Raw genomic sequence first — 27,616 nt, 5'->3', positions numbered from 1 at the left:
CCTGAGCTCCTCAGGATTTGTCAGCCAGATGTGACAAGATTGTGGCGAGGCGAGTGAAGGAGATCTGATATTAATCAGCGCGTAGCTCCGAGCCAAACTTTCTCAAATGCGGTGTAGAAACATGTTCTTCTCATTTAAGGCATCTCTTTGTGGCTGCAGGGCTGCCACCGCTCCAAGCCTGACAGTTAAGTGGAATGCCTTCTCCCAGCCTTAATTGTGTGAGTGAAGTTGCGTGCGTTTAGGGGGTGGGAGGATCAGACGCTCGGGGGTTCGGTAAGGTCCCCTGGTTTTATGGCTGTGCTCGCCGCAGCCCTCTGAAGGCCAGGGCATTTAAATCGGCCCAGACGCCTGGTCTCAGCCAGGCCTCTGCTGTTAACACTTAAGGGGTCTAAAAGAGGCCCCACCGGTGTCCTGGGAATCCCTGTCAGAGAGAAAGAGAGAGAGAGAGTGTGTGTGTGTGTGTGTGTGTGTGTGTGTGTGTGTGCGCGCGTGAGAGAGAACATGTGTTGCTGCATAGGACCACAGAGCAGATGTAGCAACAATTTTTTAAAAAATATATTCTTTTCATCAAAGCGACAAGATTTCTGCTTGACAGTAAGTGAACTGAAAAAAAGCATTTGGCAGATTTTTTCTTCATTCGCTGTTTATTGTTTTAATTTGCTATTCGATTTTATGGGATCTCTTCATAAAATTCTAAGAGTCTTCGACCCTGAGTTTGCAAATACTTGTTTAGGTATTGAAACTTTTGTTCAGTGATAGATACACTGACTCTCTTTTCAATGATCCCTTCCCAAATTCGTTGATACACATTATTAAAACCTTGTTAAAATAGTTTATGTCAAAATAAAATTTTGTACATCCTATAAAAGAACATTACTTCAGATGTTACAAATTGTACTGGATTTGATTTGCTCTTTAAAGAGGTGTGAAAAGCTAGCTTCCCCTTTTGTGATGATGAATTTTGAGAAATAACTATTCTTTTTGGCATAATCAGATGGTTAAAACGAGTAAGATACGAGTCATCATTTTATTTCTCATCTAATAAGTTTGCTAACTAATTTCACCAAGAAACTATTACTATTTCTAGTCAACTGTTGGTTGAACATGTTCCTGTTGTAGTTAAATGCTGAGATGAGGTGGTGAAATCTTCACCTAGCACACATGCTGCTCACACTTTGGAAACTTGTAATTATGTTCAGGCGTCTGCATAATTTAATTTAAATATCATCTGTACCTATAGTGTCCCTTCAGACTAGTAAGGATTTAGGGACCTTCTCCTCCTTCAGAAGGTGGTTAAAGTTGTTCTTTGGCCGTTGATATCTACCAAAATGTGAAACAGTGATCTTTTTGCTGTGGTTATAATTCACATTAGAAATATTGACTAAGATGAAGTAGTTGCCTTGGAAGCGTGAGATTTACTAGAGGGCTATTCTATTTTTTTACTGCATCTCCCACATGTAGCAGTTAGGCCTGCATCCCAGGCCCATGCCCACTTTCTGTACCTCAAGATCATCAGAGTGGAAAGGTGATCCAACCCGACAGATGAGAGAGAAAAGCCATACAGGTTTCCCTGTGTAACAAAATAATTGTCCCTAAGCACACATTTGTCATTTATGAATGCCTAGGGATAAGTATAAACAGGGGAGCATTTTAAAAGTTCAGTTTGTCAGTAAAATTAAACTGCAGCTTAAGGAGGGGGGGACAGAAGTGTCTTTTAGCTTCTGTATGTGGCTTTAGAAGTAATTTTGACATGGCCATTAAAAGGGATGCCCTGAAGGTTCCACAGAGTAAATTACTTACAGGAGTGTTCTTCACCTCAGGGTGAATTTTCTCTACAGATGTCATTTAGAGTGGGTTACTTTTGTCAGAAACTGTCCTTTTTAGAAAGAACTGAAAATACCCTAGCTAAGGTAAAATCTCGATGAGCCACCCATCTTTTTGGTATCTAAAATGAAGATTTACGGAGTTGGTACTTCTTTAAAAATTACCTAATTACAAGTATTCTGCAGAGTTTTTGTTTCTTTATTTTTGATGACTCCTCTGAGAGATGTTAAAGATAACTGGATTCTGCTCAAAAGAAGCATCTGGAAAGCGTTTCTTTTTCCTTTTAAACTGGTTTCCACCTGAAAACCTTATTTCTGCATATCTTGTCATTCTTTGAAGTCCTTTTCCTAATTCTGGAAATTCCAGGATTCCAATGTGGCACCATTTCTCCGCACAGACACATGCCTATTTTAGCCAAAGAGGGTGGGTATAAACAGAGAACAGACTTGCTTCTCCAGGGTCCAATTTGAGGCTTTCTCAAACCTCACATAGTTAGTTATAGGCAAACAGACTGTCACTCTTGCCGTCCACACATGGACTCATTATTATAAACCAGCCTAACAAATCACAGGAGGACTCTGCCTTGGGGAAATGATAATTTCATTCGACTAATGTGAAACAAAAGAGAGATGGAGAAATAAAATGTGAGGGTCAGGTCCAAACAGCCCTGTCCATAGGGAAATAGTTGCCTTAGGTAAACTAATTCAGGGTTCTAACATTTTTTCATATAGTTAGATTAGTTTAGTTGTCTTCTCTTACAGATTATTTGTGTGATCTTACCAAATACTCAAACCTCAGTTTTTTTTCTAGCTGTACATCAGCTTCCAGAAGTGTTGTCCTTGTTCTGTAGTTCTCTTATTGTTTCTTGCATTATTCATTATGAAGGTAAAATTTTTATACTGTCAACTCTTAACATTTCATGATACTTCATGCTGAATTTGAAGAAAGTGATCGGGATGACATAATTAACTAAGTTTGATCTTTTCTTTTTAAAAACTTAGTTCCGAAAACCTAGTTCTCGTTAAGTCCCCAAAAGAAATGTTTTACAAAATTTTACTTAGAAATGTTCACGATTTCGTCTTTATTTTGTATCAGCAGCAGTAGTGAAGTTGCATTGCTCATGTAACTTAAGTAAAACTACGCTAAAATGTAAGTGTTTTGCTCTGTATTTTTTTTCCCTCAGGCTGATTCAACTATGTTCAGAAAGTTCCCTTTACATGCAATTAATATCTTTTGGTTTTTTGTTACCAAGGGTTTCTAAAGATTACCTGTGAGGTTTCCCAAATTTAGGTTATAAAGGAAAAAATATATCCATATAATTTACATTTCTGTACAGTTCTTAAATTTTTTTAAAGAAATATTTGGCTTGGCTTTTAAGGTAATATTTGCATGTTTTTCAGCTATTTTATATATTTTCAGTTTTTAAAACTAATAATTTTAAGAAAAAAAGCTCATACATTAAATTATTTTGGCACAGAGTTTATACTTTGATTCATAGACATCAAAAGAACCAGTATTTTCCCCATCACTGTCTTTGAACTAAGCAGCAAGAGAACACTACAGATGTGTCATGCATACTTTAAACTCACAGGTAGACTCAGCCCAGTATCTGTCACTTGAAGGAGCTCTACCTCCCACCTGCCCTTTCTCTGCCAGACCCTCCTCCATGCCTTCGGTCTTCTTTGTTTTCTTATTTCATCCTCATACTTGCAGTGAGAAGTCAGATTTTGTCCATTCTCCTTTAGTGTTGTATTTATATTGCAAATGCTGTCGGGCTCCCCACATCCCCTTTCAAACATGCTTGTGGTAAACAGTGCCTCCCCATTGTTTAAAAAGCTAATGGTCCTATGAACCCAATAAAGAGACTCTTGGCTGCCCATCTGGACAGCCCAGGCCCACCTTATGTTGTCTTTCAAGGTAGGTCTCACTGCCCATAACAGACCTGTGCTCTGTGGCCCAGGCTCCTTGGCCTGACACATACGTACATGGTAAGCTTTACTTGGTACCTAGGCTTGTGGTATTTCCTACATGCACTCACTGATGAGAGTATGCCTTCTTCCTGGAGGAAGCCCTCTCTGGCCTCCCTGTACAACCTTGACTTCTCCATTTCTCCTATCTCACTCAGACTATTTAATTTGGGGGAGAGTAGGAATTTGACTTATTTTATTTTTTTCACTTTTTATTTTAGAATTATTTCAAACAATCAAAATTAGAATTGCTTAATGAAACTTGGTGATATGTGCTTGGGGATTCAACAGTTACCAACTTTGGGCCAGTCTCATTTCATCTATATTTCCTACCCATTCTCCCCATTGTAACCAACACTGGATTACTTTAAAGCAAATCCTAGGCATTGTATAATTTCATTCATATATATTGTAATATGAAGCTCTAAAATGCAAAGGCTCTTTTTTAAAAAACCAGAGCAATATACCATAGAGCACCTAAAACATTAACAATAACTATAATGTCATTTAATTTCCAATTAGTATTCAAATTTCCTTGATTACCTGCTAACTTTATATTACAGTTAGTTTCTTCAAATCAGGATTCAAGTAAGGTCCATACATTGTCTTTTTTAATATATAGGTTCATACTTTACTTTTTTCCTTATAATTTATTTGTTGAAAAAGCTGGATCATTTGTCCTGTAGAGTGCTCCCTGGTCCGAATTTCAATGATTATTTCCTTGTAGTATCATTTAAACATTACTCTATCTCCTGTATGTTCTTCAGTTGGAGTTGAGTAAGAGGCTTGATCCAATTCAGGTTTGAACTTTTTTGTCGGGAACACCAGATGTGTGGTGGGATGTATCCTTCAGTCCAGAGGCAAATGGCCTGGTTGTCATATTTTTCATTAGGAGTTGTGGAATGGTGATACTCTAGTTCTTCATTTATTTGATTCACATTCAGAGAGAATCTTTGTCTCATCAATGATTTTTTTATCCTGAAATACGGGTTATATAGCAAAGGATACATACTTGATTCTTTTCCTTTGTTTACCAGTTTTCAGAATATTAGTTGGTTTCCTAGCATTTTCTAAAGGTGGCCAATGAGTTTTGTTTGTTTTGCATATATTTTGAATTCCTAGATTTTAACACAGTGAATGACTCATGCTAATTTTTGACAAATCATATTCTCTACTCTGCTGTTTTTGACCAACCCAGTTGTGTGACTTTTCTTGCAGTCATGAAAGTCTTCCTAGAGTCAGACACTGGGAGTTACTCATCTTTATATCTCCATGAAGCTCCCTATGGTTACCAAGTACATGGTAGATACTTTTGAAACAAATAAAAACTTTGTTAAATAAATGATTATCATTTGGTGAAACTATTAATGTAAGATGATGGCATGACGTGTTGAGTGTCTGCCCCATGTGTGTTTCTCAAGGTCAGCTAAAGTCTGACACTGTCGTCTGCAGATAAGCTGCCTCACATTAAAGGACTTGATGGGTTTCCCCTCTCTTCTTCCCGGTTGTCCTTATTACCTATTTGGCAAAGGGTGATACTATTTTTCAGAATCCTAGTTGTACCTCTATGGGTTTGCATATGTAAGAAAAACAATGGGAAACTTAAAAAGTGAAAGAAGTGAGTGAGAAGTAAGAGATGGGAAGGTAAGGAGAAAAAAAAAATCCAGTTCTAATAAGGAAAGTGAGAAGTGCAGAGGCAGAGCAGTCCAAAGAGCAGTGGGTTAGAGAACTAACTCCCACCTTTGAATGATGCAGTTTCCTAAACCAGGAAGGCTAGCTCTGCAGCCACAGAAAGAGTAAGAATGACAATTTCATAACAGGCTAAGTGAAGCCAGGCTCTCCACCTAGACACCAAAAAGGTGGCCCAGCTGCTTTAAAAGATGTCTTGTTTTATGTGTCCTGATTGGCAGTTTTCGATATGCATGTTAGCAACAATTATCTATATTCAACATTTAAAAAGTACTACTTAGAAAAAACTGGCCAGGTGTGGTGGCTCACGCCTGTAATCCTAGCACTTTGGGAGGCCGAAGTGGGTGGATCATGAGATCAGGAGACAGAGACCATCTTGACTAACATGGTTGAAACCCCGTCTCTACTGAAAATACAGAAAATTAGGCGGGTATGGTGGCATGCGCCTGTAGTCCCAGCTACTCAGGAGGCTGAGGCAGGAGAATTACTTGAACCCAGGAGGCAGAGGTTGTAGTGAGCCAAGATCGCACCACGGCACTCCAGCCTGGGCGATAGAGCGAGACTTTACCTCCAAAAAAAGATTAAAAAGAAAAAACTGAATCAGGAGTTCAAGACCAGCCTAAGCAACATAGTGAGACCCCCGTCTCTACGAAAAACATTTTTTTTTTAAATTAGCTGGTTATGGTGGCATGTGCCTATGTGGGGTTTAGGAGGGTGTCTAAAGTGGGAGGATCCCTTGAGCCCGGGAAGTAGAGACTGCTGTGAACAGTGATCACTGTCCTCCAGCCTGGGTGACAGAACAAGACCCTGTCTCAAGAAAATCCTGAAGCATTTTAATTATAAAGCTTGGTGGCTTTTAAAAAGTGATTTGTGGTTTGCCAGACTGGGTTCTTTAATTTCAAGTTGAAGAGTTACAATTTTTTCCACTGAGAATCTGGCATAGCCTTAGAATCTCACACATAAGAGAGGACCACAGACTCTAAACTTAATTTCGGTAATCTCTGCTAGTGAGTCATTTTCCACACGGTTTTTACATGACCCTCTCCACAGTCAACAGGAAGATCAGTGTGTAAACTAGGAACTGCAATTGGCTGCAAATTAAAAGAATTCCCAAATAATAGTTGCTACCCTTTCTTCTCAGCCATTCTTAGGGCGTGACCTCGGTGTTGCCTCATAGTCACAAAATGCTGTCTGAGCGCCTGCCATCAGGTTCTTGTTCGAAGAAAGAAGAAGAGGGAAAGGCAGACAGGTTTTACAGTAGAGTCAGCTGCTATTTATGAGGAGTTTTCTGTAATACTTCACCCAACAATTTGTATTGTATACCATTGGTCAGTACTTAAGTCACTTGACCACCAACTGAGACTTGGAAGTTAAAGTTCTTTTCACTAAGGCATATGGGGAAAAAGATAACTGGGGGAAAAAGATTAATAATCAGTAAGCATAGTACAGTTCTCTCATAGATTTGTTCAATCATTCATTTACTTTCTCAAATAGTATCAATGGAGGGCTTACCAAGTATCAGGCTCAGTGCTAGGTGTTGGTTTGGAGTTCTAGTTGTTTCATTGCCTCTTCTAGGAATGATTCATTGTGAAGCACCTTTTATAGGGGCTTTTACCTAGATATTTTTGGTAGCTCTGTGCAGAGGCGGACCACCAGAGCCCAGAAGACCGAAGAACTTACTTGTTGTGGGTCTTCACTGTTTTGATTGATCGCTTCAGCTCACCATCTGTATATCCTCCTTAATATGGCTAACAGGCCTTTGAGGTAGGCATGAGCAGGTTTCCAGCCCATGGTATAGCCAAAGGCACCAAGGCATGGAGCTGAAGTTTTTACATGGCTTAACTGGAAGTAAGACATAGGTTGAGGCCAATCCTAGGTTTTACTACCTCTCAGTGAAAGGTGTCCAGTGAGGTAAAGGGGAAGGAGCTCAGGGTCCCCAGCCCTGCAACCAGAGGTATCTTTTTAACAGGGAGATTATATTCATTTCATACCTTAAAGGGGAAGGAGCTCAGACTCCCCAGCCCTGCAACCAGAGGTATCTTTTTAACAGGGAGATTATATTCATTTCATACCTTAAAAAAAAAAAAAAGCTTACTGTTAAAATCCAGACTCCTTCACCTGCCCCACAAGGTCCTATGCAGAGTGGTCTCTGTCACCTCTCTTATTCCCATTTTTTGCTAATAACCTCACCAACTTCACTCCAGCTACATTGGCCCCTTAACTGTTCCTTGAACACCCCAGTCTCTTGCGCCTCAGAGCCTTTGCACTTGCCATGCCTTCTCCCTTAAATACTTCCTCTCTCTCCAGTCTGCACATGACCAACTTGTTGGCATCCCTTGAGACTCAATTCACATGTTACCTCCTCAAAGGCTCTTGGTGATGACTCAATCTTAAAGATTCTTACTCCTGTCCCTATCCCTCCATGCCATCCAGTTATCACTAGCATAGCTTTCTTCTTAGTTCTTTTTTCTTTTTTATTTTTTGAGATGGAGTCTCTGTCACCCAGACTGGAGTGCAGTGGCACAATCTCGTCTCACTGCAACCTCCGCCTCCTGGGTTCAAGCGATTCTCCTGCCTCAGCCTCCCAAGTAGCTGGGATTACAGGCATGCGCCACCATGCCTGGCTAATTTTTGTGTTTTTAGTAGAGATGGGGTTTCGCCATGTTGGCCAATCTGGTCCTGAACCCCTGACTTCAGTTGATCCACCTGCCTCAGCCTCCCAAAGTGCTGAGATTACAGGCGTGAGCCACTGTGCCCAGCGTCTTCTTAGTTCTTTCATAACACTTGCTTTACTCTGAAATGATATTGTTTGTTGTTCATTTCTTGTCTCTTCGCTCTAGAATATAAGCTCCTTGAAGGTAGGGACCTTATCAGTTTTGTTCAACATTTTAGTCTCTAGAATTTAGAACAATGCCTGGCTCATAAATGCACAGTAAATACTTATTCAATGAATGAAATTTCTTTACTGTGTGGAACTTTTAATGTCCTCATCTGCAGAATGTGTATGATAATACCTAACTCTGAAAGTGGTTGCAGGAATTAAGTGAAACCATAAATATAACTGTAGTTAGCACCAAATACTGGTATTTCAAGGTGTAATCCTCCCCTGATATCCAAATTAGAGACCATCCCAGTAGCCTGTAAGTTCTTCACCTTCCTCATCTATAAAATGGGGATAGTAATACCTAACCTCCCTGGGTAGTTGTGAGAAAGAAATGAAATGATACATGTACACTGATTAGTACAGTGTGTCTCACACGTAATAAATAAATGCTCAATAAGGCTCACCAACTGTGTGACCCTGGGCATGTTACAAATCTTCCATAAATTTAAGTTTCTGAGAATAATTCTCTCCTCACAGCACTGTAGTGAGGTTTAAAATAGATTACATGTTAAACATGAACTTTACCATGTCAAAAAGCAGATGCTGGAAGGTTGGCTAACCATTGGACTCAGCCTTGTCCAATAGAGCTTTCTGTGGTGATGGAAATGTTGTATATCTCCACTGTCCAATAGAGTGGCCACTACCTACACGTTGCTCCTATGCACCTGAAATGTGGCTGGTGTGACCAAGGAACGGAATTTTACATTTTATTTATTTATTTATTTTCAGACGGAGTCTCGCTCTGTCACCCAGGCTGGAGTGCAGTTGCGCAATCTCAGCTCACTGCAAGCTCCGCCTCCTGGGTTCATGCCATTCTCCTGCCTCGGCCTTCCCAGTAGTTGGGACTACAGGTGTCTGCCACTATGCCTGGCTAATTTTTTGGGGTTTCACCGTGTTAGCCAGGATGATCTCGATCTCCTGACCTTGTGGTCTGTCCGCCTTGGCCTCCCAAAGTGCTGGGATTACAGATGTGAGCCACTGTGCCCGGCCATTTTATTTGATTTTAATTAACACAAATGATTCCCCTCAAAGGGCCAGTGCTGTGAATCTGGGAACCCCAAAATTCCCTCTTCCCCTTACCAGTTACTGCCCCAGGAATATCCCCCTAGATTTATCTTCAGTGAAATGAAAGTATATGCACATACTAGAGATGAAAACAGCTTTGAACTAAACAGTTTTTATTCTGAGCTCAATAATTCAAATCCCATGAGAGGCCTACTCTATCCAGCACTGAGTATCTGTGTATATACCCAACTATGTGCCTAGCCTGACCGCTTCCAGGAATTCAACTCAGCATCTCCTGACAAGAGGCCTGTGGTAGCATCTCCTCAAGCCAAAGGTAGAACAGGGTGTCTGAGAGACGAAGTGGGTCCAGGAGCCTGCCTAAAAGCTAGGTCGTAACTTTCTATCCCAAGACTGCAAAACCCAATCTTCCACCACATACTAGGTGTGTCAGTAGTTTTTAGATGAATGAGAAAATGATAGTTACAAAAAAGCAAGCCAGGATTTTGAATGTTGATTTGTAGCACAAAAATGACTAATAACAATTCTGAAATAGTCTGATTAAGATGAGTGTGTTAAAAAGCAATAATCATGTCTTGATGAGTTCAGAATGTTGTAAACTTCTGCTTTATGTTTCTGAAGAATGGAACTAGAATGGATTCCAAAGGATATACATTTAAGAGTTTTCCGTTTTGATTTACATGAGTGCTTTTTGTCCTGTAATTAGAATATTTTCGTTTAATTTCATTTTAGAAGTTTTCATTTATCTTTAGATAATGGTGCTGTAATTTTACTATGTTGCGGAGTTCTAAGATGGGTGGAAAAACCCAAGGGCCTTGATATTGGAAGTTTTCTTAGACACTATAATTAGCTTTTTTAGTTCATAAATAATTCCTCTGAGATTTATTTCCATAGATGTTTAATGAGCTTTGTTAAGCCTTATTCAAATGGGTTCATGGAGAACCACAAGAATATTTCTCATAAAGCTGCATTCATTCATTGAATTATAGACAAAATTATTTAAAATTGTCCTGAAATGAAAGCTAAAATTGTCCCCAAACTAAAACTATAGGCCCCAAATGCCCATGAGGGTGGTATAGGCCCCCCCAAGGGCATTTGGCAGTGTCTGGAGACATTTTTGGTGGTCACAACTGGAGGGTAGGGTGTAACTGGCATATGGTTTGTAGCAGTCAGGGATGCTGACTAGACGTCATACATTGCACAGAATAGCCCCCCCACCACAAAGCATTATCTAGCCAAAATGTCAGTAGTTCCAAAGTTGAGAAAACCTGACCTAGGTGACAAGAGATGCAAAATATAAGTTTCAGTATTGATCTATGAAATGTGCTTGGAATTGTTCCCTTTGTGGTTTTGCTGTGCTGAACCTGAGATAGTCACCTAGCTTCCTGGGTTGCATGAGCCTTTTGAGCAGAGTCTTCAGGGAGTAGAGGAAGCATGTGCTTAAGGACATCTCTACTTCTGGTTAAAGCAGGTTTTATTTTTCCAAATAAGCAAAATGTGAATTTACTCATACAGTTCCAGCATCTTGTTTTTAAAGAGTGAATGGGGTCTGGTGCACTGGCTCACACCTATAATTCCAGCACTTTGGGAGGCAGAGGCAGGTGGATCATCTAAGGTCAGGAGTTAGAGACCAGCCTGGCCAACATGGCGAAACCTGTCTCTACTAAAAAATACAAAAAAAAAAAAAAAAGCCAGATGTGGTGGTGCATGCCTGTAATACCAACTACTCAGGAGGCTGAGGCACAAGAATCACTTGAACCTGGGAGGCAGAGGTTGCAGTGAGCCGAGATTGTGCCACTTCACTCCAGCCTGGACAATAGAGTGAGACTCTGTCTCAAAATAAATAAATAAATAAATAAATAAATAAATAAATAAAAATTTTAACAAAAGGAATGGCATTTTGAGGGGTATAATCCAAAATAAGAACCTTTCTCCCTTTTAAAAATTTTCTGTAAAATGATATTTATAGAATCAAGATTGCAAAATATTTCACAGGTTTAATACTGGTGCTGTTGGGAATGTAGCAATAATTGGTTCATCCGTGAGCTGATGTTCAGAGGGTTGCAGCCAAATTTGAGATGCTGGACAACATTTTAGGTGTACTACAAACTAAGTTAATGGTGCCTTTTAGAATTTTGTTTTGACAATGTGTAATGTAAATTCAACCATCACTCACTTTTATCCTTTAACTTACATTCAAGGTAACTATATAATTATGTATATAGGTATACTTATATAAACTGTTCATGTATTTAATACATTTGTATATGTATATACAAGTAGAAACTCTGTAACCAAAAAGTAAAATAATTTCTGTCATTAGAACAGTGTTTCTTGATTTTTTTTCCATTAACCTCCACACCTAAGGAGATTTTAGGCATTGTTTCTTAATTGTGCCTCTCCAATGAAATTTTAGTATCACACCATTGCGATATAGGTTTGTGTATGTATGTACATCTGTATTTATACATAGAGTAATTCTTTCACCCCCCAAGACCAATTTTTATTCGTTTGGGGATGATAGCATCACCCTCGAGAATGCATGCATTATTAAAGTGAGACAGTGTAATCACATGGAGTTCTTTTTATTATACTGTACAGTTTACAAGAGCAAAACCTTTTCTCCCACATCTCCTGTTTTTTGGTAGCCTCTTGAATGGATTAGATAATGCTGTTGCTATTTACTGTACACCTCAGTTATGAACAGCCCTATTCCACATCCCCTGAAAATGCCTAGCTGCAGCTGTGTTCAAACCCGTTCTAGTCCAAAATAAATGGTAGAATACAATCAAATCATGAAAAATTTAACCTGTGTTTAAGCAGGGTCACTCATTTTTTTGTTTTGTTTTTTGAGGCAGAGTCTTGCTCCGTTTCCCAGGCTGCAACCCCTACCTCCCAGGTTCAAGTGATTCTCCTGCCTCAGCCTCCTGAGTAGCTGGGACTACAGGTGCATGCCAACACACCTGGCTAATTGTTGTATTTTTGGTAGAGACAGGGTTTCACAATGTTGGCCAGGCTGGTCTTGAACTCCTGACCTCAGGTGATCCGCCCACCTCGGCCTCCCAGAATGCTAGGATTATAGGCATGAGCCACTGCGCCCGGTCTGTGTTTTAGTAACATTTTTATTGAGATGTAATTGACATACCATAAAATTAACTTATAGATTGTACAGTCAAGTGGCTTTTAGTATATTCACAGAGTTGTGCAGCTATCAGTACTATCTAATTTTAGAACATTTTCATCACTTCAAAAAGAAACCGAGGTCAAAATTTGAAACTTCTGTGCTTCAAGGGATACCATCGAGAAAGCGAAGATAACCCAAGGATGGGAGAAAGTGTATGCAAATCATGTATCTGGTAATGCACGTGTATCTAAAATATGTAAAGGTCTTGTATAACTCAATATGAAAAAGGCAAACAACCCAATTTAAAAATAGGCAAAAGATCTGAAGAGACATGTCTCCAGGGAAGTCATACAAATGGACAATAAACACATGAAAAGATGCTGAGCACCATTCGCCATCAGGGGAATGCAAATCAAAACCATAATGAGATCCCACCCACAGTCACTAGGATGGCTCTAATCAAAAAGACAGACAATAACAAGTGTTGAGGATGTGGAGAAATTGGAATCCTCATATGTTGCTGGTGAGAATGTAAAATGATACAGCTGCTTTGGAAAAGTTTGGCAGTTTGTTAAAAAGTTAAACAAGAGTTACTGTGCAATCCAGTAGTTCTCTTCTTAGGACTATACCCAAGAGAAATGAAAACATGTGTCTACCATATTCTTGTACATGTTCCTTTTGGGGAAGATGAAAATGTTCCAAAATTAGATTGTGATGATGGTTGTATAACTCTGTTAATATGCTAAAAATCGTTGAATTGTACACTTTTAACAGGTGAGTTATATATGTGTGAATTGTATCTCAATAAAGCTGTTTTTCTCAAAGATGGAAACAAACCAAACAAGAACACACTCTCTCCTACTACCCACTAGCAGTCACTTGTTATCCATACCCCACTCTCCACAGTCCCAGGTAACTACTAATCAGTTTCTGCCTTTATCAATTGGACTGTTCTTGACATTTCATGTAAATGGAATCATACAATCCATGACTTTGGTGCCTGACTTCTCTCACTTAGCACATATATTTTCAAAGTTCATCCATGTTGCACCGTGTATTAGTATTTCATTACTTTTTATTGTTCAATAGTACCCAATTGTGAGTGGATATATCACATTTTGTTTATCTGTTCATCAGTTGATGGATGTTGGGGTTGTTTCTACTTTTTGGCTATTGTGAATAATGCTGCTATGAACATTCATATACAAGTTTTTGTGGACATATGTTTTTGGTTATTTTGGGTATATACCTAGGAGTGAATTTCTGGGTCATATAGTAACTCTATGTTTAACTTTTTGAGGAACTGCCAGAATGTTTTCCAAAGTGGCTGTACCATTTTACAATCCCACCAGCAACCAATTTTTAAGTGCAGACTGATCATATACTCCTTAAAATGAATTTCCCAAGTCTTCAGCTAGATTCTCCCTTCCCTCTCCCCAATGCAGGCCACATAGTCCATTGATTGGCAGATTAGAGGTTTAAACCCTTAATTGTAAGGCTTTTTTATCCCTCCTCCAGATGCTCTTGCGCGCGCGTGCGTGCACACACACACACACACATACTTCCCAGTTTCAAGACTCTCGTGAATCATACAAATTCTACCCAGCAGGTCTTCCCAGAAACCTCACTGACAAAGCTGCTTCGAGGGCTTTTTCTGTTTAATAATAGATTATATTCTTCAGGACTGTATCTCCTTTGAGGAACTCATCTTAAAAATGTATGTGAAGCTTTGTGGGTGTTGTTGTTGTTGTTGTTGTTGTTGTTGTTTTGAGAGGGAGTCTCGCTCTGTCGCCCAGGCCAGAGTGCAGTGGCATGATCTCAGCTCACTGCAACCTCGGCCTCCTGGGTTTAAGTGATTCTTCTGCCTCAGCCTCCCGAGTAGCTGGGACTACAGGCATGCGCCACCACACCCGGCTAAGTTTTGTATTTTTGGTAGAGACAGGGTTTCACCATACTGGCCAGGCTGGCCTTGAACTCCTGACCTCATGATCCACCCACCTCGGCCTCCCAAAGTGCTGGGATTAGAGGCATGAGCCACCACGCCCAGACGAAGCTTTGTTTTTAGTACTAGAACTTTGTTAGACATGTACCTCTCTACATTTTTGTACACTCTGTACCCCCACATAAAACATGGCACCATAACATGCAAGGGGCGTTGATGCAAGGCTTGTTCAGCCTGTGTTTGTCTCTGACAGTCACGTAGTTCAGTGAGTGATGTCAGGGAATCATCTTCAGTATAGTCAGCTATTACATGTTCTCAAATCTTATTTGTATTTTCAGCTTCTACCATATCTGTGGGTGGGGGAAAATAAATTTTATATGTAGATTATTCTCAGTTCAGGTCATTCTCCCTTTTACTTGTTCCAAGACAGCTTCTGTATACTTTCCAGGGTTGCTGCTTTGGTCAACTTAGAAATTTGGTGAAAATATGTTTACCCTTTCTATGACCTTAATAACAGTGCAGGATAATTCACTCTAAACCATAATCTTTTCTTAGAAAAAGTTCTGATGTTTAAGCTCATTCTTGAATGTGGAATATCTGTGTAATGTGTTCACGGTCTCCAAGTGCAGGGCTGGCTGCTCATCTTTCCAGAGTACAATGTACACCTCTGGGCCTGGCACACGGTGGGCACATATTGCTCAATAAATGCTGCCGAATGGAGGCATATGTTTTGTTTGAAATACGATGAATGTTTCACGCATCACTTATATGCTCCACATACCTGTGTTCTTCTCTTTTTCAGGCTATCAGCTGTACTCTGAACTGTAGTTGCCAAAGTTTCAAACCCGGGAAAATAAACCACCGTCAGTGTGACCAATGCAAGCATGGATGGGTGGCCCACGGTAACTTTATTTTTCACCCTCTCTTGGCCTGTAGTGTTATAGAGTTATTCAGGAACTGATTTCATATCTTAAGAATGACAACTAACTAGTAAACTAGTAAGTTACTAGCATGTCCCAGGTAACAGGCTAAGATTCAAAGAGTCTTGAACCTTAACTACTCTATATGGGAAGTGTCTTATTAACCTCAATCTAAAGATGTAGAAACTAGTGCTTCAGTGCTATCATTCTGTAATGATAGAAATGTTCTGTTCTATCAAATACAGCCTCTAGGCTAGGGTTGCCAGATAAAATACAGAATGCTCAGTTAAATTTAAATTTCAGATAAACGACGATCATATTTTAACCTAGGTATATTCCAATGAATATTTTTAGTATATGTATATCCCACCCATTCATTGTTTATCTCAAATTTACATTTGGATTTAACTGGGCATCTTGTTTTATTTGCCAAATCTGACAACTCTACAGTAGTCACTTGTGGCTACTGAGTACTTGAAATGCGACTAGTGTAACTGGGGAATGGAGTTTTAAATTTTATTTAATTTTAATTTAATCTAAATGTAAATAGCCATATGTGAATGATGGCTATTACACTGGACAGCGTGACCTTCAGGAAGTTAATTTGTCAAGCCCCACAACTGGAAAATATAAAGCCCCACAACTAATACTCAAACCCAGATCTCTCAGATTCCCAAACCCAGATTCTTTATCCCCAGACTCTATGCTTCCTGATTATCCATCCTCTTGATTATGCACCTGCCACCTCAGTTTTTACCCCTTTTCCTTATTCCTTCCTTGTTGGTGACTATTTCTCTCCTTAGCAAGGCCACAAGAAAGGGAGAAAAGTCCCAAGCTAGTTCATTTATTTTAGAAGTTCCTGTAAATAATTTGAAGCTTCATAGCTATTAAGGTATTTAATCATTTGTATATTCATGTATTTTCTGTGGAACTAATAACCGAGAATTAGTCCTAACCTACTTTTTTTGCAGTGTTTCTCTTACAATTAGAACTTTTCTAAATGACATTTCCTCAATTTGATCTTTCAGCTCTAAGTAAGCTCAGGATCCCCTCCATGTATCCAACAAGCCAGGTGGAGATTGTCCAGTCCAATGTGGTGTTTGATATTAGCAGCCTCATGCTCTATGGGACTCAGGCCATCCCCGTTCGCCTAAAAATCCTGCTGGACCGGCTCTTCAGTGTGTTGAAGCAAGATGAGGTTCTCCAGATCCTCCATGCCTTGGACTGGACACTTCAGGATTACATCCGTGGATACGTGCTGCAGGTACAGTAACCATGACCATTGTCCTCCTACGGTGTTTTCTGTGCCCATATAACTGACGTAACCCAGTTACCTCCCAATGCTACAGCCCTTGGTGACCATCTTTCCCTTTAATACTTCTTTTCTAATGGCCTAAGCCCCTACCTCATGTTCTTGGGGGAAGTCCAAGGTATCTGTGAAGCCTTAGGAGCATTACATATTCTCTGATTTGGCTTTTACTAAACTACCTTTTCAACAATAAACCATTTGCCCCATTTCAGGTGCTGCCTCCATGTCTTTCATTAGTCCCAAACTAGTTACTGACACAAGATGCTGTCTGTATCAGATTTTACTGAGAGTTTGGAATTGAGAAAGGGAACTTACAGAATCACAAAGCAAACAACTTATAATTTCATAGCACACCTTCCTGTGCTTTAAAGCCTTCTGCCATCTCACTGATGTTCTTCCTTCCTAGGCTCTATTTTTTATGGTATTTCTGTGTTCATGTATGCATTTGCTCATTCTCAATCTCTCTCTCTCTATATATATATACATATATGTGTGTGTGTGTGTGTGTGTATATATATATATACACACACACATCTCCTTCCCTCCTTCCTTCCTTCCCTCCCCACACCCCAGTTTTCTTTTGGCATCTTCATACATTCTCTTCTTTTCTCCAACATTCCAAGCCCTTCATCCTCTCCATTCTCTTTATTTTGCAGAGTAGTTTACCTCTGTTCCCAGATCATGCTGAGTGTGTAGGCTTCATGTTTCATTTCCAAAGAGGCTGTCAAGGTGTTTTTAGAAGCAAAGAACATGTTTCCTGAGATGAAGCATCATTCCTTTAAGATATGAAACAGCTACAGCATTGTATTTTCTTGCCATTACACTAGAAAATGTTAAAGTTTGGTAAAGATTTCAATGAAATGGGAGGCGAACATATTTCCAAGACCAGCATAGATGTCAGTCTTACTAAGGTAGGCCATGTAATTAAAATTAACACTAAAAACAATTTTATAGACCTAGATCCTTTCCCAATAATCTTAAGCGTTAGGCATATTATCCCCATTTTCCAGTCAAAAAACTAGAGGCTCAGAGTGCCTCAAAATCATCCTGAAAGTCATTTCACTAGTATGTGGCAGACCCAGAATTTGTACTCACTTCTTTTTAACTCAAACGACCATAATCTTTCCCTGTAAAAACGTTTGCTCACCTCTAGTGCAGGACCCCCAGCAGACTAGAAACAACCGTTTATGTAGAGTAGCATTATGATCTTATGTTATGACATAGATCAATATTTAATCATCCTAATAATCTTGCTTTCTAGTGTTAAGATTAAAAATATGGAATCAATTACCTTGAACCTCTAGTGCATGAAAAATTTATGATGTTACATTCTTTATCATCTTCAAAACTCTTACATGCACTGTGAAAAATCTCAGTAGGCCATCAAATACATGTTCTGTGATAAAATATTTATTGTAGTTTTGGGGAAAGTTAGGCCTTGCTAGAGTTTGAAAGATCTCCAACACTCCAGTGTAATTACAGCTGTGCTTTGTGAACGTGCGCAATAGATCAATACAAGTTCATTTGTTTTCTGATGTTAGTTGCTTAGGAAGATTATTAAACTTGCAGCAAATGAATACTTGAGCTGTATCTCGGCCTGATTGTTCCATCTATCCTCTTTAGATAAAGAAGTTACTATTGTTCAAATGATACCTATTTTAATTTTAGTAGGGAAAATTATTACATCTAATGCAAAACAAGCAATTGGTCTGAAATGAGGTGAAAAATAATCACTACATTTCCCTGACTTCAGCTTGAGTAATGTGATTTTTATTTGTCTCTTTTGCACCAATTGTAGGAGTACTGCTAATATTTGTGCAGCTTATGGTCTGCACAAAGCTTCTGACCTGGGAGAGTAGGGTAAGCAGGGACTAAATTCCCCAAAGCCATGTGTTCATCTTTTCCTTATATGCACAAAAGTATCCTATAGTCTAGTGGACTACATTTTTAGAGGAAAGGGTAAAGAGTTGTAAATTAATCACATTTCTAACATCTGGTTTGGGTTTAGGATGCATCAGGAAAGGTGTTGGATCACTGGAGCATCATGACCAGTGAGGAAGAAGTGGCCACCTTGCAGCAGTTCCTTCGTTTTGGAGAGACTAAATCTATAGTTGAACTCATGGCAATTCAAGAGAAAGAAGAGCAATCCATTATCATACCACCTTCCACAGCAAACGTAGATATCAGGGCTTTCATTGAGAGCTGCAGCCACAGGAATTCTAGCCTCCCCACTCCTGTGGACAAAGGAAACCCCAGCAGTATACACCCCTTTGAGAACCTCATAAGCAACATGACTTTCATGCTGCCTTTCCAGTTCTTCAACCCTCTGCCTCCTGCACTGATAGGGTCACTGCCCGAACAATATATGTTGGAGCAGGGTCATGACCAAAGTCAGGACCCCAGACAGGAAGTCCATGGGCCCTTCCCTAACAGCAGCTTCTTAACTTCCAGTTCCACACCATTTCAGGTTGAAAAAGATCAGTGTTTAAACTGTCCAGATGCTATTACTAAAAAAGAAGACAGCACCCATTTAAGTGACTCCAGATCATATAACATTGTCACTAAGTTTGAAAGGACACAGTTATCCCCTGAGGCCAAAGTGAAGCCTGAGAGGAATAGCCTTGGTACAAAGAAGGGCCGAGTGTTCTGCACCGCATGTGAGAAGACATTCTATGACAAAGGCACCCTCAAAATCCACTACAATGCCGTCCACCTGAAGATCAAGCATAAGTGCACCATCGAAGGGTGTAACATGGTGTTCAGCTCCCTAAGGAGCCGGAATCGCCATAGCGCCAACCCTAACCCTCGGCTGCACATGCCAATGAACAGAAATAACCGGGACAAAGACCTCAGGAACAGCCTGAACCTGGCCAGCTCTGAGAACTACAAGTGCCCAGGTTTCACAGTGACATCCCCAGACTGTAGGCCTCCTCCCAGCTACCCTGGTTCAGGAGAGGATTCCAAAGGCCAGCCAGCCTACCCAAACATTGGGCAAAATGGTGTGCTTTTTCCCAACCTAAAGACAGTCCAGCCAGTCCTTCCTTTCTACCGCAGTCCAGCCACACCTGCCGAGGTAGCAAACACGCCTGGGATACTGCCTTCCCTCCCGCTGTTGTCCTCTTCAATCCCAGAACAGCTCGTTTCAAATGAAATGCCATTTGATGCCCTTCCCAAGAAGAAATCCAGGAAGTCCAGTATGCCTATCAAAATAGAGAAAGAAGCTGTGGAAATAGCTAATGAGAAAAGACATAACCTCAGCTCAGATGAAGACATGCCCCTACAGGTGGTCAGTGAAGATGAGCAGGAGGCCTGCAGTCCTCAGTCACACAGAGTATCTGAGGAGCAGCACGTACAGTCAGGAAGCTTAGGGAAGCCTCTCCCTGAAGGAGAGAGGCCCTGCCATCGTGAATCAGTGATTGAGTCCAGTGGAGCCATCAGCCGAACCCCTGAGCAGGCCACACACAATTCAGAGAGGGAGACTGAGCAGACACCAGCGTTGATCATGGTGCCAAGGGAGGTCGAGGATGGTGGCCATGAACACTACTTCACACCTGGGATGGAGCCCCAAGTTCCTTTTCCTGACTACATGGAACTGCAGCAGCGCCTGCTGACTGGGGGACTCTTCAGTGCTTTGTCCAACAGGGGAATGACTTTTCCTTGTCTTGAAGATTCTAAAGAACTGGAGCACATGGGTCAACATGCATTAGCAAGGCAGATAGAAGAAAATCGCTTCCAGTGTGACATCTGCAAGAAGACCTTTAAAAATGCTTGCAGTGTGAAAATGCATCATAAGAATATGCATGTCAAAGAAATGCACACATGCACAGTGGAAGGCTGTAATGCTACCTTTCCCTCCCGCAGGAGCAGAGACAGGTAAGGCATCTGTAGGCAATCATGTTTTCTAAGGCAGTGGCTCTTAAAGTTTAACATGCATCAGAATCACCTGGAGAATTGTTAAAACACAGACTTATGGGCCCCACCCTAGAATTTCCACTTCATTAGGTCTAGGGTGAGGCCTGAGAGTTGGCATTTTTAACAAGTCCCCAGGTGATGCTGATGTTACTATTCTGGGGGCCACAGTTTGAGAAACAGTGTTGTATGAATTTTCATATTTCAACATTCATGAATACAAGTTCCCAGATGATGCTGGTGTTACTATTCTGGGGGCTACAGTTTGATAAACTGTTCTACGAATTTTCATATTTCAACATACATGAATTTTGACTTCCAAAAACCTAACCTAATTTGCTGCAAAACCTGACCTGGAGTGATGTGAGGTTATTTGTAATCTTCTTTAATCTCCTTTTGTGTGGATTTATAAATATATATATATATATATATATAGTACAGATAGTAATGGATTTATTATAAGGCATTAACAGTGTTTCGTTTCATTATATGCATCATTCTGCCTGTCTGAAGTCTGAGAAATTCTGAACTCAGAAACACATCCGGCCCCAAGGGTGTGGGATAAGAAATAGTGAACTACAGCCGGGCGCAGTGGCTCATGCCTATAATCCCAGCACTTTAGGAGGCCAAGGCAGGCAGATCATGAGGTCAAGAGATCGAGACCATCCTGGCCAACATGGTGAAACCCCATCTCTACTAAAAAATACAAAAATTAGCCGGGTGTGGTGGTGTGTTCCTGTAGTCATGTTCCAGCCACTGGGAGGCTGAGGCAGGAGAATCACTTGAACCCAAGAGGCGGAGATTGCAGTGAGCTGAGATCGCGCCACTGCACTCCAGCCTAGTGATAGAGCGAGACTGCATCTCAAACAAGAAAAAAAAGAAAAAAATCATGAACTAGTTGTCACATTAGCAGGTTGAGTAAAGCGTAAATAACTACTTGAATAAGAGTGAGAAGGGAGCTTTTTAAATTACCATGATAGCGTCCCAAAACTTGACTCATTTTCATTTGATAATATGAAATCCATAGAATAAAATATTTTCCTTTATTTCTAGTTACCGAGCTACATTTGAAAGGAAGAATCACTGCTTGATCGAAAGTTTTTTAATTATTAAGATAAAAGAATAAAGGTAGTTGGCAGGTTGTTTCAGAGACTGTGATTTCTGGTTGAAAGATCCTGAGTTTTCATGACACACATAGAGGCAAACTGTTTACAAAGACCCCCGGTATAGAGCGTATCTCATCACTGTGGGGATAGCACTGGTGTTACTGTCTTGCTTGTGCTTTTCTTCATGAACTTCAGTCACTTAACCACTCTTCAGGTCACCTTCTTCCCCAGCCTATAAATTGGAAGAGCAAGCATACCAAAAGATGGCCCCAGGAGGCTTATGGAAAAGATCAGCTGCCTATCGATGAAATGGAATATGATAAATGCTAAATGGTACACTGAATATTAAAATGCTACATTTGCAGAAACAAGCTTGACTTGAAGCTGTTCAGCACCACCACTTGGTCCAAGTTGTAATGCCTAATTTGTTAAGAGGGTGAAAATGTACAGACTCCCACACACATTCCTGGACAGGTCTCATAAGAACATACTCATTGTCTTTAGCAAAGAGGATAGAGCACAGGAGATATTAGTTAAATGTTTATATTAAATCAGTGTTTCTACAGATAGGATGTTGAACCAAACCACCAAGGTACCCTAATTAGTGAACCAGTCCTTCTCCTTCAGCCTCCAAGAGGAGGAGTGTTTGTTCGTGAATAAGCTGTTGTTATAAAGAGACAATCATGTTGGTCATATTATCTTTGATATTTATGATACTGTTCTATCCTACAATATCTACTAAATTAGAAGGCATATTGGATTCAAGATACTTTTTCATTTGATACTTATTTTTTCATAGATTTAATATTTCCTTATGTTCTGACCTATTTGTACTAATAGATCCAAGCCTTCCCCCACCACAACAGGAAAGCATCTTGCATTATAAATTAAAACCACGAATTAGTCTAGAGCTTGAAATGCATTTTACCTAGAATCTATGATTTAAGTTACAGTTATTTAAATTTGACTTTGTGGGCAGGTCCAGACCTAACACCATTTCTCTCAGTCAGAGATTGAGAACCACATTCCTGTAGGGACACCTAAGTTCTCTTTGAGCCACTGCTACTGCCAGCAACAGTTACCAAGACCCATCAGGAAGAGACTGGGACAGCACCCTGGATGCCTATTTACCCAGTGAATATTAAGAAATGTCTATGTTAGGTGTTGGGGACATAATCCCTGCCCACAGAGGCCTTCTGTAGTGGAGGAGACAGACCAGAAACAGGTAATTACAGTTGAATGTGATTACTTCTGCAGTGAGTGAAGGAAATGTAGGCTGTTGTGGGCACATGGGAGGGCACCTTGAAAAGTTAAGGAAAGCTTCCTGGAAGAAGGGATATGTCTACACCAGTAACTAAAACGTTTTGGTCTTATAACGCCTTTACAAATACTTAAAACCTAAGGTTACTCAAGAGCTTTTCTTTATTTGGGTTATATCTATCAAAATTTATCATATTAGAAATTAAAAATTTTTTAATTGTAAAACTTTATATATTAACATGTTTATGAAAAAAAAACTACATTTTCCAAAGCAAAAATTTAGTAAGATGAGTGACTTTGTTTTACATTTTTGTAAATCTCATTAATGTCTGACTTCATAGAAGACAGCTAGATTCTCATATCTGCTTCTGCATATGTTCTGTTGCAAAATCATGCCACGTAGCCTCTGAAAAACTCCACTGTGCACTCATGAGACAAGGTGAAAATGGCAAATAATATCTTAGTATTATGAAACTCTGACTTCAGGAACCCCCCGAAAAGACCTCAGGATCACTAGGGATGCTCAGAACACATTTTGAGAATCACTGGTCTGAACTAATCAAAATAGAAGCCAAGAGGAAGAGTTGGAGGAGAGATGTAGAGGTTGTAGGGTTGAAGGGAAGAGATGGAGACATGGGCAGTGAGTGCAGGATTAGCAGAGTCCTAGAAACCAAAGCCTGGTACATGATCCAGAGGGTTTTTACAGTTGTTGTAGTTACTCGTCTCAGGGTACATGGCACCTCAGGAAATGTATCTAACCCACTAAGGCTTGAGAGGAGTGAGAGAGCCCACAAGTTAGCCATTAGTGTGCATGGAATACTCAGGAGTTGAGTATGAGGCCCAGAGGTTTGCTTTGTTCCGGTCGGGACCTTTCTTTACAAGGTTCCAATAAAAGTGATTGTCTTCCTTTTTAACCACTTGTATTTACTGGAACCTGTATATCAACCCAGTGTCTGGTTTTCTGCCGACACGTACCAGCCTCTTCAACCCAGAATGCTGACATAATCACAGGGCAGAGTTGGAGTTAAGAAGGGCTGCTTGCAAAGTGGGTGATCTGGGAGTATAATTCTGATTATGTCCAGAAAATATGTGTAAGGAAATAGAAGATGGAAGTTGAACAGTAGATTTTGTACATTTTATAAAGCTTCCCACACACATGTCTTCGGGGATTTAGAAAGTTCAATTCTTAGTTATTTTGGTGAAGGTGTTTTCCCAACTTGACTCTGCCATAAATTCTGATATGTATTGGGGGAGTATTTTCTCTATTTGGAATAATTCTCTCATCACCTTTAAGATTGTAACCCCCTTGGTAAGGACTGTTTTTGCTTGTCAAAAGTTAGCAGAGGATTTCTGAGGAAGACCAACATTGATTTACAAGTTACTTCCAAATGATAACATGACTAAAAGGTATGTGTCATAATGGATACTCATTATCTGTCCTTCGAGAGTAATCATTGGGTAGAAGATTGGTGGTATGCTTATTCTGCTGCATTTGCAAAACTTCTGTCTGGTATAGGATAGTGAAACATTACAAATATGAACTAAACTACATACACACACAATTATAGCCAATCGGATTCTCACCCACACTTGTAGAACTTTTGGGATGAAGTGTATGTCAGTGCTCTAGACGAGTGCTATCCAATAGAAATATGATGCAAGCTTCATGTGAAATTTTAAATATTCTAATAGCCACTGTAAAAAAGTAAAAAACCAGATGCAATAAAATTTAATAACATTTAACTTCAGTATATTCAAAATATCCTTTCAACATACGGTACTAGCCATTTTTCAGGTGTTCAGTATCCATATATGGCTAGTGGCTATCATTGGACAGTGCAGCCCCAGAAGGTAATATTTCCTGATTTCATTGAAATAAAGTCCTCTTCTTAGTTCCTTATAGTTTGTGACCAGTTTTCTCCTGGGATCTCCTGGTTCCCGTGTCCCTGTTAAACTGATCTAGTTGATGTAGTCTAGCCATTCTGGGAGACAGACCAGAAACAGGCAATTACAGTTGAATGTGATGACTTCTACAATGAGAGAAGTGCTGCTGTGGGCACATGGGAGGGCACCATGAGAAGTTAAGGAAAGCTTCCTGGAAGAAGGGGTATGTCAAACCAGCAGCTCTGAAACAGTGAGCTCATGTATAGAAAGTACATAAGGTACAGAAAGTATATCAAACAGATAGTGGAAATCAGGACTACATATTCTCAGTTTCCAGACTGTCGACTTTCTTGGTGAACACTAACTTCTGACAAGCAGTGAACAACAGTGGGCCTGTATCCACTAGACAGGTGTTACATCCCATGGGGGCCTACCCCCTTATCATCGGTGCTCCCACACCACACGTTTTTCCTGGTATCTACCAAGTCTCTCCACTCAGAATGATGGCTGTTTCTAAAACAACCCAACCCATTACTAACCATCTTTTCACTCTTGTAGACACAGCTCAAACCTAAACCTCCACCAAAAAGCGTTGAGCCAAGAAACATTGGAGAGCAGTGAAGATCATTTCCGTACAGCTTACCTTCTGAAAGATGTGGCTAAGGAAGCCTATCAGGATGTGGCTTTTACACAGCAAGCCTCCCAGACATCTGTCATCTTCAAAGGAGCAAGTCGAATGGGCAGTCTGGTTTACCCAATAACCCAAGTCCACAGTGCCAACCTGGAGAGCTACAGCTCTGGCCCCTTGAGCGAGGGCACCATCCTGGATTTGAGCACTACCTCAAGCATGAAGTCAGAGAGTAGCAGCCATTCTTCCTGGGACTCTGACGGGGTGAGTGAGGAAGGCACTGTGCTTATGGAGGACAGTGATGGGAACTGTGAAGGGTCAAGCCTTGTCCCTGGGGAAGATGAGTACCCCATCTGTGTCCTGATGGAGAAGGCTGACCAGAGCCTTGCTAGCTTGCCTTCTGGGTTGCCCATAACCTGTCATCTCTGCCAAAAGACCTACAGTAACAAAGGGACCTTTAGGGCCCACTACAAAACTGTGCACCTCCGGCAGCTCCACAAATGCAAAGTACCAGGCTGCAACACCATGTTTTCGTCTGTTCGCAGTCGAAACAGACACAGCCAGAATCCCAACCTGCACAAAAGCCTGGCCTCATCTCCAAGTCACCTCCAGTAACAAGATGGCAAACTAAGTATGCTCAGATAAGCTTTTTTCATAATTCAGGAATAAGGTAGTCCATAGAAATGTTTCTCTTCAATATCATTTGGGGTGAGTCAGGCAAAATTATTTGATTTGACTTTATAGTTTTCCACAGCAGAATGAGCAAAAGACAAACCTTGTGGGAAGATGACACTGGGGCAGCCCTTCCTATCATTTTTCTTAGTCCAAGAGGTCTTTCACTGATGATACAAGGAAAACTTGCAGAAATGCAGTTTTTCCCAGATTTGTTTACATGTTCCCTGGGACAGATCCAGGTCTGCATATTGACACCAGTGGGCCCAGGACCTGGGGGTGGCTTTAAATGAGGCTTGCAGTGTTAAGGGTCTTGGATAAGAAGTGTCCTGGGGAGGAAGACTCACCAGTCCCAAAGATAGCATTTTCAGTTCCTTCTTCAATTAGTTTGAAATCCAGACCTGAGTTTGGAAGACTGACTTTTTGAGACCATCCCTGTATTTGGAGTGGATAATTGTCCCTCCCCTCAGCCCTGCGCCAAAGGTCTCATATGTTACCCCAGGGAGTTCTCAGAGGATTGGGTTGGCCTCTAACATGTTCCTTGTTAATTCTTGTTCTGTAACATGCATTCAAGAAGCTAAGGGGAAAATATCTCATGCACTCAAATAATGGTCTTCAATTTAATTTAAAAATATTTTGATAATATTTAATTTGTGCTTATGTGGTGTTTGGTGTGAGTGCAGATATTGCACTGTGTCACCTCTGGATCTCTGCTCAGAAGCAGAACAAGTGATGACCTAAATGTCAAAATCACCGCTCATTTTCATTTGGTGAACTTCAAAGTCTGTTATTTTTGGTCACCTGTGGAATGAATGCAAGCATGATTTTGGCAGGAACATTTGTACATATTCTGCCATAGATAATGTGGTTCTGATGGTTGTTGTGTATTTTCCATATCACTGGATCCCTCAGTCTTCACCCTTTTATAAATGTTTAAGATTAGGATGAACTTTTGAATTTACTTGGTAGGAAAAAAAGTAGGACATTATTGCCATATTGTATGTCTTAATATTTAACTTATTCTGAAATATATTCCACACTGTTATATACATTTTCCATTGTAGAAAGGAAGTTTAATCAGTCCTGTGGAATGAAACCATCTCCTGAAATTCAGCATTTACAGTATTCTAAAAGCCTGTGTAGTTACAAGGACGTTGATTTTGTATTCAGAATTCAAGTTAACTATCTTTTAAATTCGTGGTTGATGTAAGTAATAAAAAACATTCTTAAAGTTGAGGCTTATAAGACATATTATTTCTGTGGTCTAAAGGTTTAAAAAAAGTCAACAACCTGTTACCAATTATTTCAACTTTTTTTGTTTTAATAAATGTGACAACTTAAAACTTGTTTCTATTTAAAGTGAGATGTATCTTTCAACTGTTTTGTTACCCAGCTGTTTAATATTCCAGTTTTTCCAAAGTGAAAAAATTTGTATACAAATGTTTCTATGATTTAATAAAAATATATGACACACC

At 40.2% G+C, this 27,616-nt stretch overlaps 1 protein-coding gene across 3 annotated transcripts; it reads left to right on the top strand.

The window, feature by feature from the left end:
* BNC1 (basonuclin 1) lies at nucleotides 1-27,616 on the top strand. 3 transcript variants are annotated; one of them, XM_031668407.1, is made up of 5 exons: nucleotides 1-184; nucleotides 15,256-15,355; nucleotides 16,402-16,637; nucleotides 18,691-20,555; nucleotides 25,400-27,616. In XM_031668407.1, exons 1-5 carry the CDS (start codon nucleotides 107-109, stop codon nucleotides 26,082-26,084), a joined length of 2,964 nt encoding a protein of 987 aa, XP_031524267.1. In that variant the 5' UTR covers nucleotides 1-106; the 3' UTR covers nucleotides 26,085-27,616. The 3 variants fall into 3 exon arrangements, with proteins under 3 accessions (XP_031524267.1, XP_031524265.1, XP_009209057.1); XM_031668405.1 differs by lacking the exon at nucleotides 1-184 and having other exon boundaries at nucleotides 14,493-15,355; XM_009210793.4 differs by lacking the exons at nucleotides 1-184; nucleotides 15,256-15,355 and adding an exon at nucleotides 17,339-17,593 and having other exon boundaries at nucleotides 16,556-16,637.

The sequence above is a fragment of the Papio anubis genome, chromosome 7, assembly GCF_008728515.1.
Source record: "Papio anubis isolate 15944 chromosome 7, Panubis1.0, whole genome shotgun sequence".
Taxonomy (NCBI): domain Eukaryota; kingdom Metazoa; phylum Chordata; class Mammalia; order Primates; family Cercopithecidae; genus Papio; species Papio anubis.
Note: the sequence above shows the minus strand (reverse complement) of the source record. Positions and strands in the feature narration are given on the sequence as shown.

What these genes read in the sequence shown, in the direction of transcription:
- BNC1 (XM_031668407.1), top strand. Translation starts at nt 107, where the DNA reads ATGCGGTGTAGAAACATGTTCTTCTCATTTAAGGCATCTCTTTGTGGC. An exon ending in CCACCGCTCCAAGCCTGACA is followed by an intron (nt 185 to 15,255) that starts GTTAAGTGGAAT and finishes TCTCTTTTTCAG; the next exon opens with GCTATCAGCTGTACTCTGAA. An exon ending in TCCCGCAGGAGCAGAGACAG is followed by an intron (nt 20,556 to 25,399) that starts GTAAGGCATCTG and finishes TCACTCTTGTAG; the next exon opens with ACACAGCTCAAACCTAAACC.